Consider the following 19,352-nt stretch of genomic DNA (forward strand, 5'->3'; position numbering starts at 1 on the left):
TACCACATTACATTGTACAGGGGTCACATATACTGTATACCATCTATACCACATTACATTGTACAGGGGTCACACATACTGTATACCATCTATACCACATGACATTGTACAGGGGACACATATACTGTATACCATCTATAACACATGACATTGTACAGGGGTCACACATACTGTATACCATCTATACCACATGACATTGTACAGGGGACACATATACTGTATACCATCTATACCACATTACACTGTACAGGGGTCACACACATACTGTATACCATCTATAACACATTACACTGTACAGGAGTCACACATATACTGTATACCATCTATACCACATTACACTGTACAGGGGTTACACACATACTGTATACCATCTATAACACATTACACTGTACAGGGATCACACATACTGTATACCATCTATACCACATTACACTGTACAGGGGTCACACACATACTGTATACCATCTATACCACATTACATTGTACAGGAGCCACATATACTGTATACCATCTATAACACATTACATTGTACAGGAGTCACACATACTGTATACCATCTATACCACATTACATTATACAGGGGTCACATATACTGTATACCATCTATACCACATTACATTGTACAGGGGTCACATATATACTGTATACCATCTATACCACATTACATTGTACAGGGATCACACATACTGTATACCATCTATACCACATTACATTGTACAGGGGTCACATATATACTGTATACCATCTATACCAAATGACATTGTACAGGGGTCACACATACTGTATACCATCTATACCACATGACATTGTACAGGAGTCACATATACTGCATACCATCTATACCACATTACATTGTACAGGGGTCACACATACTGTATACCATCTATACCACATTACATTGTACAGGGGGTCACATACTGTATATACTGTATACAATCTATACCACATTACATTGTACAGGGGTCACATATATACTGTATACCATCTATACCACATTACATTGTACAGGGGTCACACATACTGTATACCATCTATAACACATTACATACCAGCCACATGCTTGTATACTGAAGAAGTCGTGTTCTCTTCTGTCCATGAGGCGTCCACAGGTGTCAGATCTTCCATTAGATTATTCTTTCCTGTGAAAATATAATCACATAGAAATGTTATCCATAAATACAGCATCTGATCCTAAAGAAAAGGTTGAATATTGAACAAAATATATATTTTTTTAATTGCAAAATATATGAAAAAATATACTTGAATACCCCTTAAATAAGTTATTCCCATCACCTAAATATTCAGTCCAGCACCGCTGTGTCTCACACTGAGGTTATACAATCCAAGACCTGGAAACGTGTGTGACCTCAGTGAGGGACGGCGGAGGGGAGTAAAACTATATTTACTGCTCCCCGAGGTCCCGATCATCCGACTGGCATCTCTCAGAGAAGAGTGTGGTGGTCGGGAACCTAGGCAATGAGCTGACAACTGTAGAGGGACACCAAAGGGACAAACCTACAAAGAAAGCAGTTTTGCTAATGCAATACAACATAAGTGTAGGTGATGGGAAGACCCCTTTCAGGCTGGATTCAGTTTTTGGTGCATTTTTCTAAGTACAAGTTCTTAAAAATTCCACCCCAAACCTCCAACCTAAGAGACTTAAAGATCCCTATACACATGAAGCAAAGCTATCCAAACCTTTCAGTGACAAAAGTTCTCCAGTATTCCAGAGAGGAAAAATATGTTTTCAAATCTACTGGCGTCAGAAAGTTATATAGATTTGCTAGATACCGAATTACTTGTCAGCTGCTGTATGGCCTGCAGGAAGTGGTGTATTCTCTCCAGTGTGACACAGTGCTCTCTGCTGCCATCTCTGTCCATGTCAGGAACTGTCCAGAACAGCAAATCCCCATAGAAAACCTCTCCTGCTCTGGACAGTTCCTGACATGGACAGAGGTGGCAGCAGAGAGCACTGTGTCAGACTGGAGAGAATACACCACTTCCTGCAGAACATACAGCAGCTGATAAGTACTGGAAGACTGGAGACTTTTTTTTTTTTTAAATAGAAGTCATTTACACATATAACTAAAATATATAAAGTATAAATATAAAGTGTAACTTTCTGACACCAGTTGATTAAAAAACATTTTCTTTTTTTCGGATTTCCCCCTAAAGAATCACCATTTGTTACTGGCTGCCAAAGGCAACTGAAAAGAGAATATTAATCCAAGATAACCTACCAGCAGCTAAAGAAGCTAGCTCACGTAGAACTCGCTCACGTACTTTTCTTATACACACAATCTTTATGTATATATGAGACTTGTATAGCTTATGTACAGAAAAAAGCCTGCAAGGTATTCCATGTATATTTGTGTATGTTATTGTTGCTGCAAAAATTAGGATAATCTGGATACAAGCAGCAACGTCCCTGGTATAACGCTCTGTATAACACTCTGTCCCTTGTATAACACCCTAACCCACAGGCACACGGCCCGGGGTACAAAACCCCCTTAACAAAAGAAACCCCCTCTATCTGTAAAATATAACTTTTAATGATATATTCTATAAAATCTAAATGATGGATCTAAGTTTAAAAATACACACATGCTCACTTCAGCTAGTACTAGCTAGACTACTGACTGCTATTGCCTATATACTATGGAGATCCACTCCTTCCACCTATCTACAGTCTGCACAGTCTGCAGTGCCTAGTATAGTCTGACTAGTATAGTATATTAATCCGTAAACAGCTGTAGAGCGACGGGTATATGCAATTTACAGCAATACTGCCTCCTCTCTACATGTTTCATTGCCTATAGCAACATCATCAGGAGAAATGAAGGCAACACTGGCCGCCAGTCCTGGCTCTCTTAAATACCTGTCCTGAATTAATTCTTCAACAATCCGCTCCCTAATAGGAGAAGATACCATTGGTCCCTGCCAATCACCATGTGACTTGGAATCACGTGACTGGATATGGACATAGTATTTCCCCATCACGTGCTCAGTATGTCCACATCACCTCCTCCGTATGTCCTCATCACCTCCTCCGTATGTCCTCATCACCTCCTCCGTATGTCCACATCACCTCCTCCGTATGTCCCCATCACCTCCCCCGTATGTCCCCATCACCTCCTCCGTGTGTCCACATCACCTCCTCCGTATGTCCCCATCACCTCCTCCGTATGTCCCCATCACCTCCTCCGTGTGTCCACATCACCTCCTCCGTGTGTCCACATCACCTCCTCCGTGTGTCCCCATCACCTCCTCCGTGTGTCCCCATCACCTCCTCCGTGTGTCCCCATCACCTCCTCTGTGTGTCCCCATCACTTCCTCCGTGTGTCCCCATCACCTCCTCCGTATGTTCACTTCACCTCCTCTGTGTGTCCCCATCACCTCCGCAGTATGTCCCCATCACCTGCTCCGTATGACCCGATCACCTGCTCCGTGTTTCCCCATCACCTCCTCCGTCTGTCCCCATCACCTCCTCCGTGTTTCCCCATCACCTCTTCCGTATGTCCCCATCACCTGCTCAGTATGTCCCCATCACCTCCTCCGTATGTCCCAATCACCTGCTCCATATGTCCCCATCACCTCCCCCGTATGTCCCCATCACCTCCCCCGTATGTCCTCATCACCTCCCTCGTATGTCCTCATCACCTCCCTCGTATGTCCCCATCACCTCCCCCGTATGTCCCCATCACCTCCCCCGTATGTCCTCATGACCTCCTCCGTGTGTCCACATCACCTCCTCCGTGTGTCCACATCACCTCCTCCGTGTGTCCCCATCACCTCCTCCGTGTGTCCCCATCACCTCCTCCGTGTGTCCCCATCACCTCCTCCGTGTGTCCCCATCACCTCCTCCGTCTGTCCCCATCACCTCCCCCGTATGTCCCCATCACCTCCTCCGTATGTCCCCATCACCTCCTCCGTATGTCCCAATCACCTGCTCCATATGTCCCCATCACCTCCCCCGTATGTCCCAATCACCTGCTCCATATGTCCCCATCACCTCCTCCGTATGTCCCCATCACCTCCCCCGTATGTCCCCATCACCTCCCCCGTATGTCCCCATCACCTACCTCGTATGTCCTCATCACCTCCCTCGTATGTCCCCATCACCTTCTCCATATGTCCTCATCACCTCCTCCGTATGTTCACATCACCTCCTCCGTATGTCCCCATCACCTGCTCAGTGTGTCCCCATCACCTCCTCCGTATGTCCCCATCACCTGCTCAGTGTGTCCCCATCACCTCCTCCGTGTGTCACCATCACCTCCTCCGTGTGTCCCCATCACCTCCTCCGTATGTTCACAACACCTCCTCCGTATGTCCCCATCACCTGCTCAGTGTGTCCCCATCACCTCCTCCGTATGTCCACATCACCTCCTCCGTATGTCCACATCACATCCTCTGTATGTCCACATCACATCCTCCGTATGTCCCCATCACCTCCTCCGTGTGTCCCCATCACCTCCTCCGTGTGTCCACATCACCTCCTCCGTGTGTCCACATCACCTCCTCCGTGTGTCCACATCACCTCCTCCGTGTGTCCACATCACCTCCTCCGTGTGTCCCCATCACCTCCTCCGTTTGTCCCCATCACCTCCTCCGTGTGTCCCCATCACCTCCTCCGTGTGTCCCCATCACCTCCTCCGTATGTTCACTTCACCTCCTCTGTGTGTCCCCATCACCTCCGCAGTATGTCCCCATCACCTGCTCCGTATGACCCGATCACCTGCTCCGTGTTTCCCCATCACCTCCTCCGTCTGTCCCCATCACCTCCTCCGTGTTTCCCCATCACCTGCTCTGTATGTCCCCATCACCTCTTCCGTATGTCCCCATCACCTCCTCCGTGTTTCCCCATCACCTGCTCAGTATGTCCCCATCACCTCCTCCGTATGTCCCCATCACCTGCTCCGTATGTCACCATCACCATTATCTGTCCACATCACCACCTCCGTATGTCCCCGTCACCTCCTCCGTATGTCCCCATCACCTCTTCCGTATGTCCCCATCACCAGCTCAGTATGTCCCCATCACCTCCTCCGTATGTCCCCATCACCTGCTCAGTATGTCACCATCACCTCCTCCATCTGTCCACATCACCACCTCTGTGTGTCCCCGTCCCCTCCTCCGTATGTCCCAATCACCTGCTCTGTGTGTCCCCATCACCTGCTCAGTATGCTCTCCATCACCTCCTCCGTATGTCCCAATCACCTGCTCCATATGTCCCCATCACCTCCCCCGTATGTCCCCATCACCTCCCCCGTATGTCCCCATCACCTCCCCCGTATGTCCCCATCACCTCCTCCGTATGTCCACATCACCTCCTCTGTATGTCCCAATCACCTGCTCCATATGTCCCCATCACCTCCCCCATATGTCCCCATCACCTCCTCCGTATGTCCCCATCACCTCCCCCGTAAGTCCCCATCACCTCCCCCGTATGTCCCCATCACCTGCTCCATATGGCCCCATCACCTCCCCCGTATGTCCCCATCACCTCCCCCGTATGTCCCCATCACCTCCCCCGTATGTCCTCATCACCTCCCTCGTATGTCCTCATCACCTCCCTCGTATGTCCCCATCACCTTCTCCATATGTCCTCATCACCTCCTCCGTATGTTCACATCACCTCCTCCGTATGTCCCCATCACCTGCTCAGTGTGTCCCCATCACCTCCTCCGTGTGTCACCATCACCTCCTCCGTGTGTCCCCATCACCTCCTCCGTATGTCCCCATCACCTCCTCCGTATGTTCACTTCACCTCCTCTGTGTGTCCCCATCACCTTCTCTGTATGTCCCCATCACCTGCTCCTTATGACCCGATCATCTACTCCATGTTTCCCCATCACCTCCTCCATATGTCCCCATCACCTCCCCCGTATGTCCCCATCACCTCCCCCGTATGTCCCAATCACCTGCTCCATATGTCCCCATCACCTCCCCCGTATGTCCCCATCACATCCCCCGTATGTCCCCATCACATCCCCCGTATGTCCCCATCACCTCCCCCGTATGTCCTCATCACCTCCCTCGTATGTCCTCATCACCTCCCTCGTATGTCCCCATCACCTCCCCCGTATGTCCCCATCACCGCCCCCGTATGTCCTCATGACCTCCCTCGTATGTCCTCATCACCTCCCTCGTATGTCCCCATCACCTTCTCCATATGTCCTCATCACCTCCTCCGTATGTTCACATCACCTCCTCCGTATGTCCCCATCACCTGCTCAGTGTGTCCCCATCACCTCCTCCGTGTGTCACCATCACCTCCTCCGTGTGTCCCCATCACCTCCTCCGTGTGTCCCCATCACCTCCTCCGTGTGTCCCCATCACCTCTTCCGTATGTCCCCATCACCTCCTCCGTATGTCCACATCACCTCCTCCGTATGTCCACATCACCTCCTCCGTATGTCCACATCACCTCCTCCGTATGTCCACATCACCTCCTCCGTATGTCCCCATCACCTCCTCCGTATGTCCCCATCACCTCCCCCGTATGTCCCCATCACCTCCCCCGTATGTCCCCATCACCTGCTCCATATGGCCCCATCACCTCCCCCGTATGTCCCCATCACCTCCCCCGTATGTCCCCATCACCTCCCTCGTATGTCCTCATCACCTCCCTCGTATGTCCCCATCACCTTCTCCATATGTCCTCATCACCTCCTCCTTATGTTCACATTACCTCCTCCGTATGTCCCCATCACCTGCTCTGTGTGTCCCCATCACCTCCTCCGTGTGTCACCATCACCTCCTCCGTGTGTCCCCATCACCTCCTCCGTGTGTCCCCATCACCTCCTCCGTATGCTCACAACACCTCCTCCGTATGTCCCCATCACCTGCTCAGTGTGTCCCCATCACCTCCTCCGTGTGTCCCCATCACCTCCTCCGTGTGTCCCCATCACCTCCTCCGTATGTTCACTTCACCTCCTCTGTGTGTCCCCATAACCTTCTCTGTATGTCCCCATCACCTGCTCCTTATGACCCCATCATCTCCTCCGTGTGTCCCCATCACCTCCTCCGTGTGTCCCCATCACCTCCTCCGTATGTTCACTTCACCTCCTCTGTGTGTCCCCATCACCTTCTCTGTATGTCCCCATCACCTGCTCCTTATGACCCGATCATCTACTCCATGTTTCCCCATCACCTCCTCCGTATGTCCCCATCACCTCCTCCGTATGTCCCCATCACCTCCTCCGTGTGTCCCCATCACCTCCTCCGTGTGTCCCCATCACCTCCTCCATATGTCCCTATCACCTCCTCCGTGTGTCCCCATCACCTCCTCCGTATGTCCCCATCACCTGCTCAGTATGTCCCCATCACTTCCTCCGTATGTTCCCATCACCTCCTCCGTGTGTCCCCATCATCTCCTCCGTGTGTCCCCATCACCTCCTCCGAGTGTCCCCATCACCTCCTCCGTATGTTCACTTCACCTCCTCTGTGTGTCCCTATCACCTCCTCCGTATGTCCCCATCATCTGCTCCGTATGACCCGATCACCTGCTCTGTGTTTCCCCATCACCTCCTTCGTATGTCCCCATCACCTCCTCCGTGTTTCCCCATCACCTGCTCCGTATGTCCCCATCACCTCTTCCGTATGTCCCCATCACCTGCTCAGTATGTCCCCATCACCTCCTCCTTATGTCCCCATCACCTGCTCAGTATGTCACCATCACCATTATCTGTCCACATCACCACCTCCGTATGTCCCCGTCACCTCCTCCGTATGTTCCCATCACCTCTTCCGTATGTCCCCATCACCTCCTCCGTATGTCCCCATCACCTGCACAGTATGTCACCATCACCTGCTCAGTATGCTCTCCATCACCTCCTCCGTATGTCCCAATCACCTGCTCCATATGTCCCCATCACCTCCCCCGTATGTCCCCATCACCTCCCCCGTATGTCCCAATCACCTGCTCCATATGTCCCCATCACCTCCCCCGTATGTCCCCATCACCTCCCCCGTATGTCCCCATCACCTCCTCCGTATGTCCACATCACCTCCTCTGTATGTCCCAATCACCTCCCCCGTATGTCCCCATCACCTCCCCCGTATGTCCTCATCACCTCCCTCGTATGTCCCCATCACCTTCTCCATATGTCCTCATCACCTTCTCCGTATGTCCCCATCACCTCCTCCGTGTGTCCCCATCACCTGCTCAGTGTGTCCCCATCACCTCCTCCGTGTGTCCCCATCACCTCCTCCGTATGTTCACAACACCTCCTCCGTATGTCCCCATCACCTGCTCAGTGTGTCCCAATCACCTCCTCTGTGTGTCCCCATCACCTGCTCAGTATGCTCTCCATCACCTCCTCCGTATGTCCCAATCACCTGCTCCATATGTCCCCATCACCTCCCCCGTATGTCCCCATCACCTCCCCCGTATGTCCCCATCACCTCCTCCGTATGTCCCCATCACCTCCTCCGTATGTCCCAATCACCTGCTCCATATGTCCCCATCACCTCCCCCGTATGTCCCAATCACCTGCTCCATATGTCCCCATCACCTCCCCCGTATGTCCCCATCACCTCCTCCGTATGTCCCCATCACCTCCCCCGTATGTCCCCATCACCTCCCCCGTATGTCCCCATCACCTGCTCCATATGGCCCCATCACCTCCCCCGTATGTCCCCATCACCTCCCTCGTATGTCCTCATCACCTCCCTCGTATGTCCTCATCACCTCCTCCTTATGTTCACATTACCTCCTCCGTATGTCCCCATCACCTGCTCTGTGTGTCCCCATCACCTCCTCCGTGTGTCACCATCACCTCCTCCGTGTGTCCCCATCACCTCCTCCGTGTGTCCCCATCACCTCCTCCGTGTGTCCCCATCACCTCCTCTGTGTGTCCCCATCATCTCCTCCGTGTGTCCCCATCACCTCCTCCGTGTGTCCCCATCACCTCCTCCGTATGTTCACTTCACCTCCTCTGTGTGTCCCCATCACCTTCTCTGTATGTCCCCATCACCTGCTCCTTATGACCCGATCATCTACTCCATGTTTCCCCATCACCTCCTCCGTATGTCCCCATCACCTCCTCCGTATGTCCCCATCACCTCCTCCGTGTGTCCCCATCACCTCCTCCGTGTGTCCCCATCACCTCCTCCATATGTCCCTATCACCTCCTCCGTGTGTCCCCATCACCTCCTCCGTATGTCCCCATCACTTGCTCAGTATGTCCCCATCACTTCCTCCGTATGTTCCCATCACCTCCTCCGTGTGTCCCCATCATCTCCTCCGTGTGTCCCCATCACCTCCTCCGAGTGTCCCCATCACCTCCTCCGTATGTTCACTTCACCTCCTCTGTGTGTCCCTATCACCTCCTCCGTATGTCCCCATCATCTGCTCCGTATGACCCGATCACCTGCTCTGTGTTTCCCCATCACCTCCTTCGTATGTCCCCATCACCTCCTCCGTGTTTCCCCATCACCTGCTCCGTATGTCCCCATCACCTCTTCCGTATGTCCCCATCACCTGCTCAGTATGTCCCCATCACCTCCTCCGTATGTCCCCATCACCTGCTCAGTATGTCACCATCACCATTATCTGTCCACATCACCACCTCCGTATGTCCCCGTCACCTCCTCCGTATGTTCCCATCACCTCTTCCGTATGTCCCCATCACCTCCTCCGTATGTCCCCATCACCTGCACAGTATGTCACCATCACCTCTTCCATCTGTCCACATCACCACCTCTGTGTGTCCCCGTCACCTCCTCCGTATGTCCCAATCACCTGCTCTGTGTGTCCCCATCACCTGCTCAGTATGCTCTCCATCACCTCCTCCGTATGTCCCAATCACCTGCTCCATATGTCCCCATCACCTCCCCCGTATGTCCCCATCACCTCCCCCGTATGTCCCCATCACCTCCTCCGTATGTCCACATCACCTCCTCTGTATGTCCCAATCACCTCCCCCGTATGTCCCCATCACCTCCCCCGTATGTCCTCATCACCTCCCTCGTATGTCCCCATCACCTTCTCCATATGTCCTCATCACCTTCTCCGTATGTCCCCATCACCTCCCCCGTATGTCCCAATCACCTGCTCCATATGTCCCCATCACCTCCCCCGTATGTCCCCATCACCTCCCCCGTATGTCCCCATCACCTCCTCCGTATGTCCACATCACCTCCTCTGTATGTCCCAATCACCTCCCCCGTATGTCCCCATCACCTCCCCCGTATGTCCTCATCACCTCCCTCGTATGTCCCCATCACCTTCTCCATATGTCCTCATCACCTTCTCCGTATGTCCCCATCACCTCCCCCGTATGTTCACATGACCTCCTCCGTGTGTCCCCATCACCTGCTCAGTGTGTCCCCATCACCTCCTCCGTGTGTCCCCATCACCTCCTCCGTATGTTCACAACACCTCCTCCGTATGTCCCCATCACCTGCTCAGTGTGTCCCAATCACCTCCTCTGTGTGTCCCCATCACCTCCTCCGTGTGTCCCCATCACCTCCTCCGTGTGTCCCCATCACCTCCTCCGTGTGTCCCCATCACCTCCTCCGTGTGTCCCCATCACCTCCTCCGTATGTCCCCATCACTTCCTCCGTATGTTCACTTCACCTCCTCTGTGTGTCCCCATCACCTTCTCTGTATGTCCCCATCACCTGCTCCTTATGACCCGATCATCTGCTCCATGTTTCCCCATCACCTCCTCCGTATGTCCCCATCACCTCCTCCGTATGTCCCCATCACCTCCTCCGTATGTCCCCATCACCTCCTCCGTGTGTCCCCATCACCTCCTCCGTGTGTCCCCATCACCTCCTCCGTGTGTCCCCATCACCTCCTCCATATGTCCCTATCACCTCCTCCGTGTGTCCCCATCACCTCCTCCGTATGTCCCCATCACCTGCTCAGTATGTCCCCATCACCTCCTCCGTATGTCCCCATCACCTCCTCTGTATGTCGCCATCACCTCCTCCGTGTGTCCCCATCACCTCCTCCGTGTGTTCCCATCACCTCCTCTGTATGTCCCCATCACCTCCTTTGTATGTCCCCATCACCTCCTCTGTATGTTCCCATCACCTCCTCCGTGTGTCCCCATAACCTCCTCCGTGTGTCCCCATCACCTCCTTTGTATGTCCCCATCACCTCCTCTGTATGTTCCCATCACCTCCTCCGTGTGTCCCCATCACCTCCTCCATATGTCCCCATCACCTCCTCCGTGTGTCCCCATCACCTCCTCTGTATGTTCCCATCACCTGCTCAGTATGTCCCCATCACCTCCTTTGTATGTCCCCATCACCTCCTCCGTGTGTCCCCATCACTTCCTCTGTATGTCCCCATCACCTCCTCCGTATGTCCCCATCACCTCCTCCGTATGTCCCCATCACCTGCTCAGTATGTCCCCATTACCTGCTCAGAATCTGAATACCTGGATAATATTAGTGCTATCACCCATTCTATTCCCAGTATATTTCCCCCTACCTGTCCTCCCATACGATTCCTTACTAGATAGTGGAGCTCCTCCAGCACTGTCCTCCCTGCTCGGGTCACACACAGTATGGCGGCTCCTGGCCTCCTCTTCGGTGGGAATTAGATAAATGTTCTTGGCTCCTTCACATCTGCCTATCCAGCTTGCATCCATTGTGTCTGTGGGATCCCCCGTCCTCTCTGTATCAGTATTACTCATCATCATCTTCGTCTGATTTATCGTTTTACGTTCGCTTTGCTCGGTATCTGTAGAAAGCTTCTGCTCCTTATATGAATACTGCTCCACCTCCGTGTCCGCCTGATAATTGCCTGATGACGGTAGGGGTTCAGTCTTGCTCATGCTTTCTCTTACAGCGGAGTTCCCAGGAAGAAGCACTGGCTCGTGCTCTTCACCCCGTCTCAATGACAGGTGGCTTATGACAGAACTTCTCCCCAAACTCTGTAGGCTTGAAAGCGGAGACTGGTTAGCCTGGCTCAGCCTGGAGATCTGCCCGCCTAAGGACTCCGCACTATCCGTCCTCTCCAGGTATCTGCCTGAAGCTGGATCCTCCGTATTTTTGGTAAGAGCAGCTTGTAAGTCGTCTTCCAGCTCCTCTTTGAACTGCTGAAGGATGTCTTCTCTCCTTGCAGTGTTGAGATGGTCTCCGGGACTGTCCTCGGAGGATGGGAGGAGTAGTGATAGACTTTCAGGGTAATCCACCACAGCCTCCCCCCTTTTGTACTGTGCATTTTCATGAGCCTCTGAACTCCCTATCGGTTCCACCATTCTCTGCTTGAACTTTAACACAAAGTCCTCAGTGCAGACACTCTCGGCAGAGTTGGTGTCGCTCTGGTATTCTTCCCCCACTGTCTCTTCAGAGCCCAGCAGCTGTGAGAGCCTCCATTTGTATTCCTCTTTCTTACTGTCTGGATCCCTCGTGTGATCGCTAGGGTCAGAGGGATCATCATCCTTATAAGCACTGACTCCATGCAGCTGCTGCTTATCTGCACAAGAGATGGAGAGGGTATAAGAGAACAGAGTTATTAGAGTTGCTAGAGCTCCTCTGTCTACACCTCCAAGGGTCTCGGAGCTTCACTAAAAAGAGGCCCATGAAAATGCACACAATATAATGAAGGTGTTCCGCAGATTTCATGCATTAGTTGCACACTCTTATGCTCATTGTGTTCATGCATTAGTTGCACACTCTTATGCTCATTGTGTTGATACATTAGTTGCACACTGTTATGCTCATTGTGTTGATAGATTAGTTGCACACTATTATGCTCATTGTGTTCGTGCATTAGTTGCACACTATTATGCTCATTGTGTTCGACTACATCAATAATTCAAAACTGCAATCACATCAAAATGCTGGTTTAAGTAACATGGAATAAAGCACAAAATGCAAAGCTGTTCTTACTGTAAGGGTCTTTTATAGACAATGTTACTGAGCAATATACAGGGGGTGGGATGTGATAAGGCTGTAATAGACGGCACTACATGCAGGGTGAGGGCTATATCACTATTACACGTAGCCATGTATCACTATTACACGTAGCCATGTGTCACTATTACACGTAACCATGTATCACTATTACACGTAGCCATGTATCCCTATTACACGTAGCCATGTATCACTATTACACGTAGCCATGTATCACTATTACACGTAGCCATGTATCACTATTACACATAGCCATGTATCACTATTACACGTAGCCATGTATCACTATTACACGTAGTATCACTATTACACGTAGCCATGTATCACTATTACACAGAGCCATGTATCACTATTACACGTAGCCATGTATCACTATTACACGTAGCCATGTATCACTATTACACGTAGCCATGTATCACTATTACACGTAGCCATGTATTACTATTACACATAGATGTATCACTATTACACGTAGCCATGTATCACTATTACACGTAGCCATGTATCACTATTACACGTAGCCATGTATCACTATTACACGTAGCCATGTATCACTATTACACGTAGCCATGTCACTATTACACGTAGCCATGTATCACTATTACACGTAGCCATGTATCACTATTACACGTAGCCATGTATCACTATTACACGTAGCCATGTATCACTATTACACGTAGCCATGTCACTATTACACAGAGCCATTTATCACTATTACACGTAGCCATGTATCACTATTACACGTAGCCATGTATCACTATTAGGCTGGGTTCACACTACGTATATTTCAGTCAGTATTGTGGTCCTCATATTGCAAACAAAACCAGGAGTGGATTAAAAACACAGAAAGGCTCTGTCCACACAATGTTGAAATTGAGTGGATGGCCGCCATATAATGGCAAATATTTGCTGTTGTTTTAAAACAACGGCTGTTATATTGAAATAATGGCCGTTATTTACTGTTATATGGCGGCCATCCACTCAATTTCACCATTGTGTGAACAGATCCTTTCTGTGTTTTTAATCCACTCCTGGTTTTGGTTGCAATATGAGGACCACAATACTGACTGAAATATACGTAGTGTGAACCCAGCCTTACACATAGCCATGTATCACTATTACCCGTAGCCATGTATCACTATTACCCGTAGCCATGTGTCACTATTACCCGTAGCCATGTATCACTATTACCCGTAGCCATGTGTCACTATTACACGTAGCCATGTATCACTATTACACGTAGCCATGTACCACTATTACACACAGTCATGTATCACCATTACACGTAGCCATGTATCACTATTACACGGAGCCATGTATCACTATTACCCGGAGCCATGTGTCACTATTACACGTAGCCATGTATCACTATTACACGTAGCCATGTATCACTAGTACACGGAGCCATGTATCACTATTACCCGGAGCCATGTGTCACTATTACACGTAGCCATGTATCACTATTACACGGAGCCATGTATCACTATTACACGGAGCCATGTGTCACTATTACACGTAGCCATGTCTCACTATTACACGGAGCCATGTGTCACTATTACACGGAGCCATGTATCACTATTACACGTAGCCATGTATCACCATTACACGTAGCCATGTATCACTATTACACGTAGCCATGTATCACTATTACACAGAGCCATGTATCACTATTACACGTAGCCATGTGTCACTATTACACGTAGCCATGTATCACTATTACCCGGAGCCATGTGTCACTATTACACACAGCCATGTATCACTATTACACAGAGCCATGTATCACTATTACACGTAGCCATGTGTCCCTATTACACGTAGCCATGTGTCACTATTACACATAGCCATGTATCACTATTACACGTAGCCATGTGTCACTATTACACGTAGCCATGTGTCACTATTACACATAGCCATGTGTCACTATTACACGTAGCCATGTAGCACTATTACACAGAGCCATGTATCACTATTACACAGAGCCATGTATCACTATTACACGTAGCCATGTGTCACTATTACACGTAGCCATGTGTCACTATTACACGTAGCCATGTGTCACTATTACACGTAGCCATGTGTCACTATTACACATAGCCATGTGTCACTATTACACATAGTCATGTGTCACTATTACCCGGAGCCATGTATCACTATTACACGGAGCCATGTATCACTATTACACGTAGCCATATATCACTATTACACGGAGCCATGTATCACTATTACACGTAGCCATGTATCCCTATTACACGTAGCCATGTATTACACGTAGCCATGTATCCCTATTACACGTAGCCATGTATCACTATTACAGGTAGCCATGTATCACTATTACACGTAGCCATGTATCACTAATGTGTTCTTACTGGGTAGACAGTGTTGCCTTTGAATGCAATCCTTTTTTTTCCTTCCCTTTGTCATCATCAGCAGCAGCAGTTCACTGCTTAGACCATTGCTGCTTTTGTGATGTAACTCCTTCCTTGCTATAATTCTGCTGCCATTTCTTTGCTTAATGTTTTTTACCATAAAAAAAAAGCAATGTGATTTCCCGATTTTTTTTTTTTCCAGTTCTTTTTTTCTGGAAAAACACCAGCAGGGAATTTAATGTTCCTTTCACGATTGCACGATAATTTTTTAGGAGAAAAACTGTAAAGAAAAACAGAGTGTGAAGAAAAAGCCTGCGCAATATCACCAATCTGTGGCGGTGCAGGAAATGGTAACAACCCTCAGGTGTGGAGCCGCGCTAAGGCCTTATTCACACGTTCTGTAATAGTGTCCACAACTGCGGATACACAACTACGTACTTTAGTTATTGATTTCAATAGGGATATTCTTACAACCAGTATATTACTAATACGCAATTTGATGCGTAAAAAAAAAAAAGAACCTATCCTAGTGCGGACCCATATGTTTTTTGCGGATTGTCCAACAAAAGTCAACAGTATCTGCTATTTTTTAAGGATTGTGACCTATTGGCATCCGTATTGTCCGCAAAAAAAGCGAATATGCAATGGGCAAATTTGTTACATCTTTTTTGACCTGTTTAACTCTATTAAACTAGTACAATAGAGATTTAACAGATCCGCAAAAGATATGGATTGCGAATGCACTATATGGATATACTACAGATGCACAATCTGTATTTTAATCTCAAACGTTGACAGCAGAAAGAATATACGGGCCAAAAACCCACTGAACGTGTCCATAAGAGCAAGGACAGCGGCGCAGACGGCATGATTTACAGTGTTACAAACTGACACTAGATGGCAGACAAGAGACGACTGACTGACAGGACGCCATGGGATCTTGTATTAGGTTACATTATATAATGGTAACTCCCATCATGTCCGGACAGCCAAAGCTTTAACTGAAATCTTACCTATTGTATCTCTTGTCGTGTCAGGATTTCGCAGAGAAGTCTTGAAACTGGGCTGTGACTGAAAAACAGACAGAAGGGAAAGAATGAGGGTGACTATAAATTCACAATACAAGGAAAATCCCAAACATGTGGGGATATGTTATGCTGGGGCCGGGCAGCTGTACACTGACTATGTATATCCAGCAGACTATGGACGATCAGCAGACTATGTATATCCAGCTGACTATGGACGATCAGCAGACTATGTATATCCAGCTGACTATGGACGCTCAGCAGACTATGTATATCCAGCAGACTATGTAATCCAGCAGACTATGTATATCCAGCTGACTATGTATATCCAGCAAACTATGTATATCCAGCAGACTATATATATCCAGCAGACTATGTATATCCAGCTGACTATGGACGCTCAGCAGACTATGTATATCCAGCAGACTATGTATATCCAGCTGACTATGTATATCCAGCAGACTATGTATATCCAGCAGACTATGGACGCTCAGCATACTATATATATCCAGCAGACTATATATATCCAGCAGACTATGTATATCCAGCAGACTATGTATATCCAGCTGACTATGTATATCCAGCTGACTAGGGACGCTCAGCAGACTATGTATATCCAGCAGACTAAGTATATCCAGCAGACTAGGGACGCTCAACAGACTATGTATATCTAGCACACTATGTATATCCAGCTGATTATGGACGCTCAGCAGACTATGGACGCTCAGCAGACTATATTTCCAGCAGACTATATATATCCAGCAGACTATATATATCCAGCAGACTATATATATCCAGCTGACTATGTATATCCAGCAGACTATGTATATCCAGCAGACTATGTATATCCAGCAGACTATGTATATCCAGCAGACTATGTATATCCAGCAGACTATGTATATCCAGCAGACTATGTATATCCAGCAGACTATGTATATCCAGCAGACTATGTATATCCAGCAGACTATATATATCCAGCTGACTATATATATCCAGCAGACTATGGACGCTCAGCAGACTATATATATCCAGCAGACTATGTATATCCAGCTGACTATGGACGCTCAGCAGACTATGGACGCTCAGCAGACTATATATATCCAGCAGACTATATATATCCAGCTGACTATGGACGCTCAGCAGACAATGTATATCCAGCAGACTATGTATATCCAGCAGACTATGGACGCTCAGCAGACTATATATATCCAGCAGACTATATATATCCAGCTGACTATGGACGCTCAGCAGACTATATATATCCAGCTGACTATGTATATCCAGATGACTATGGACGCTCAGCAGACTATGTATATCCAGCAGACTATGTATATCCAGCAGACTATGTATATCCAGATGACTATGGACGCTCAGCAGACTATATATATCCAGCAGACTATGTATATCCAGATGACTATGGACGCTCAGCAGGCTATATATATCCAGCAGACTATATATATCCAGCTGACTATGGACGCTCAGCAGACTATATATATCCAGCTGACTATGTATATCCAGCACACTATATATATCCAGCACACTATATATATCCAGCACACTATATATATCCAGCTGACTATGGACGCTCAGCAGACTATATATATCCAGCAGACTATGTATATCCAGGAGACTATGTATATCCAGCTGACTATGGACGCTCAGTAGACTATGGACGCTCAGCAGACTATGTATATCCAGCTGACTATGGACGCTCAGCAGACTATATATATCCAGCAGACTATGTATATCCAGCTGACTATGGACGCTCAGCAGACTATGTATATCCAGCAAACTATGTAAATCCAGCTGACTAGGGACTCTCAGCAGACTATGGACGCTCAGCAGACTATATATATCCAGCAGACTATTTATATCCAGCTGACTAGGGACTCTCAGCAGGCTATGGACACTCAGCAGACTATATATATCCAGCAGACTATGTATATCCAGCTATCCAGCTGACTATGTATATCCAGCTGACTATGGACGCTCAGCAGACTATGCATATCCAGCAGACTAGGGACGCTCAGCAGGCTATGTATATCCAGCAGACTATGTATATCCAGCTGACTATGTATATTCAGCGGACTATGGACGCTCAGCAGACTATATATATCCAGCAGACTATGTATATCCAGATGACTATGGACGCTCAGCAGACTATGTATATCCAGCAGACTATGTATATCCAGCAGACTATGTATATCCAGCAGACTATGTATATCCAGATGACTATGGACGCTCAGCAGACTATATATATCCAGCAGACTATGTATATCCAGATGACTATGGACGCTCAGCAGGCTATGTATATCCAGCAGACTATGCATATCCAGCTGACTATGTATATCCAGCTGACTATGTATATTCAGCTGACTATGGACGCTCAGCAGACTATATATATCCAGCAGACTATGTATATCCAGCAGACTATGCATATCCAGCAGACTATGCATATCCAGCAGACTATGGACGCTCAGCAGACTATGTATATCCAGCAGACTATGTATATCCAGCAGACTATGGACGCTCAGCAGACTATGTATATCCAGCAGACTATGGACGCTCAGCAGACTATGTATATCCAGCAGACTATGTATATCCAGCTGACTATGGACGCTCAACAGACTATGTATATCTAGCACACTATGTATATCCAGCTGACTATGGACGCTCAGCAGACTATGGACGCTCAGCAGACTATGGACGCTCAGCAGACTATATATATCCAGCAGACTATATATATCCAGCTGACTATGTATATCCAGCAGACTATGTATATCCAGCAGACTCTATATATTCAGCTGACTATGTATATCCAGCAGACTATGTATATCCAGCAGACTATGTATATCCAGCAGACTATGTATATCCAGCAGACTATATATATCCAGCAGACTATGGACGCTCAGCAGACTATATATATCCAGCAGACTATGTATATCCAGCTGACTATGGACGCTCAGCAGACTATGGACGCTCAGCAGACTATATATATCCAGCTGACTATATATATCCAGCAGACTAGGGACGCTCAACAGACTATGTATATCTAGCACACTATGTATATCCAGCAGACTAT

General features: G+C 48.4%; 1 protein-coding gene across 5 annotated transcripts in view; it reads right to left on the reverse strand.

Annotated features, from left to right (window-relative positions):
* LOC138786907 (golgin subfamily A member 6-like protein 25) overlaps positions 1 to 19,352 on the reverse strand; it is an 81,697-nt gene that overhangs the window by 49,835 nt on the left and 12,510 nt on the right. For 4 of the 5 annotated variants that reach the window (XM_069963947.1, XM_069963946.1, XM_069963944.1 and 1 more), the window contains exons 3-4: positions 16,259 to 16,316; positions 1,050 to 1,139 (exon numbers count right to left, since the gene is read on the reverse strand). In XM_069963947.1, the coding sequence (XP_069820048.1) occupies positions 1,050 to 1,139; positions 16,259 to 16,316 (148 nt within the window). Of the gene's footprint in view, positions 1 to 1,049; positions 1,140 to 11,473; positions 11,741 to 16,258; positions 16,317 to 19,352 lie in introns of those variants that run through there. The other variant, XM_069963945.1, reaches the window with a different exon arrangement.

Source organism: Dendropsophus ebraccatus, chromosome 3 (assembly GCF_027789765.1).
Source record: "Dendropsophus ebraccatus isolate aDenEbr1 chromosome 3, aDenEbr1.pat, whole genome shotgun sequence".
Taxonomy (NCBI): domain Eukaryota; kingdom Metazoa; phylum Chordata; class Amphibia; order Anura; family Hylidae; genus Dendropsophus; species Dendropsophus ebraccatus.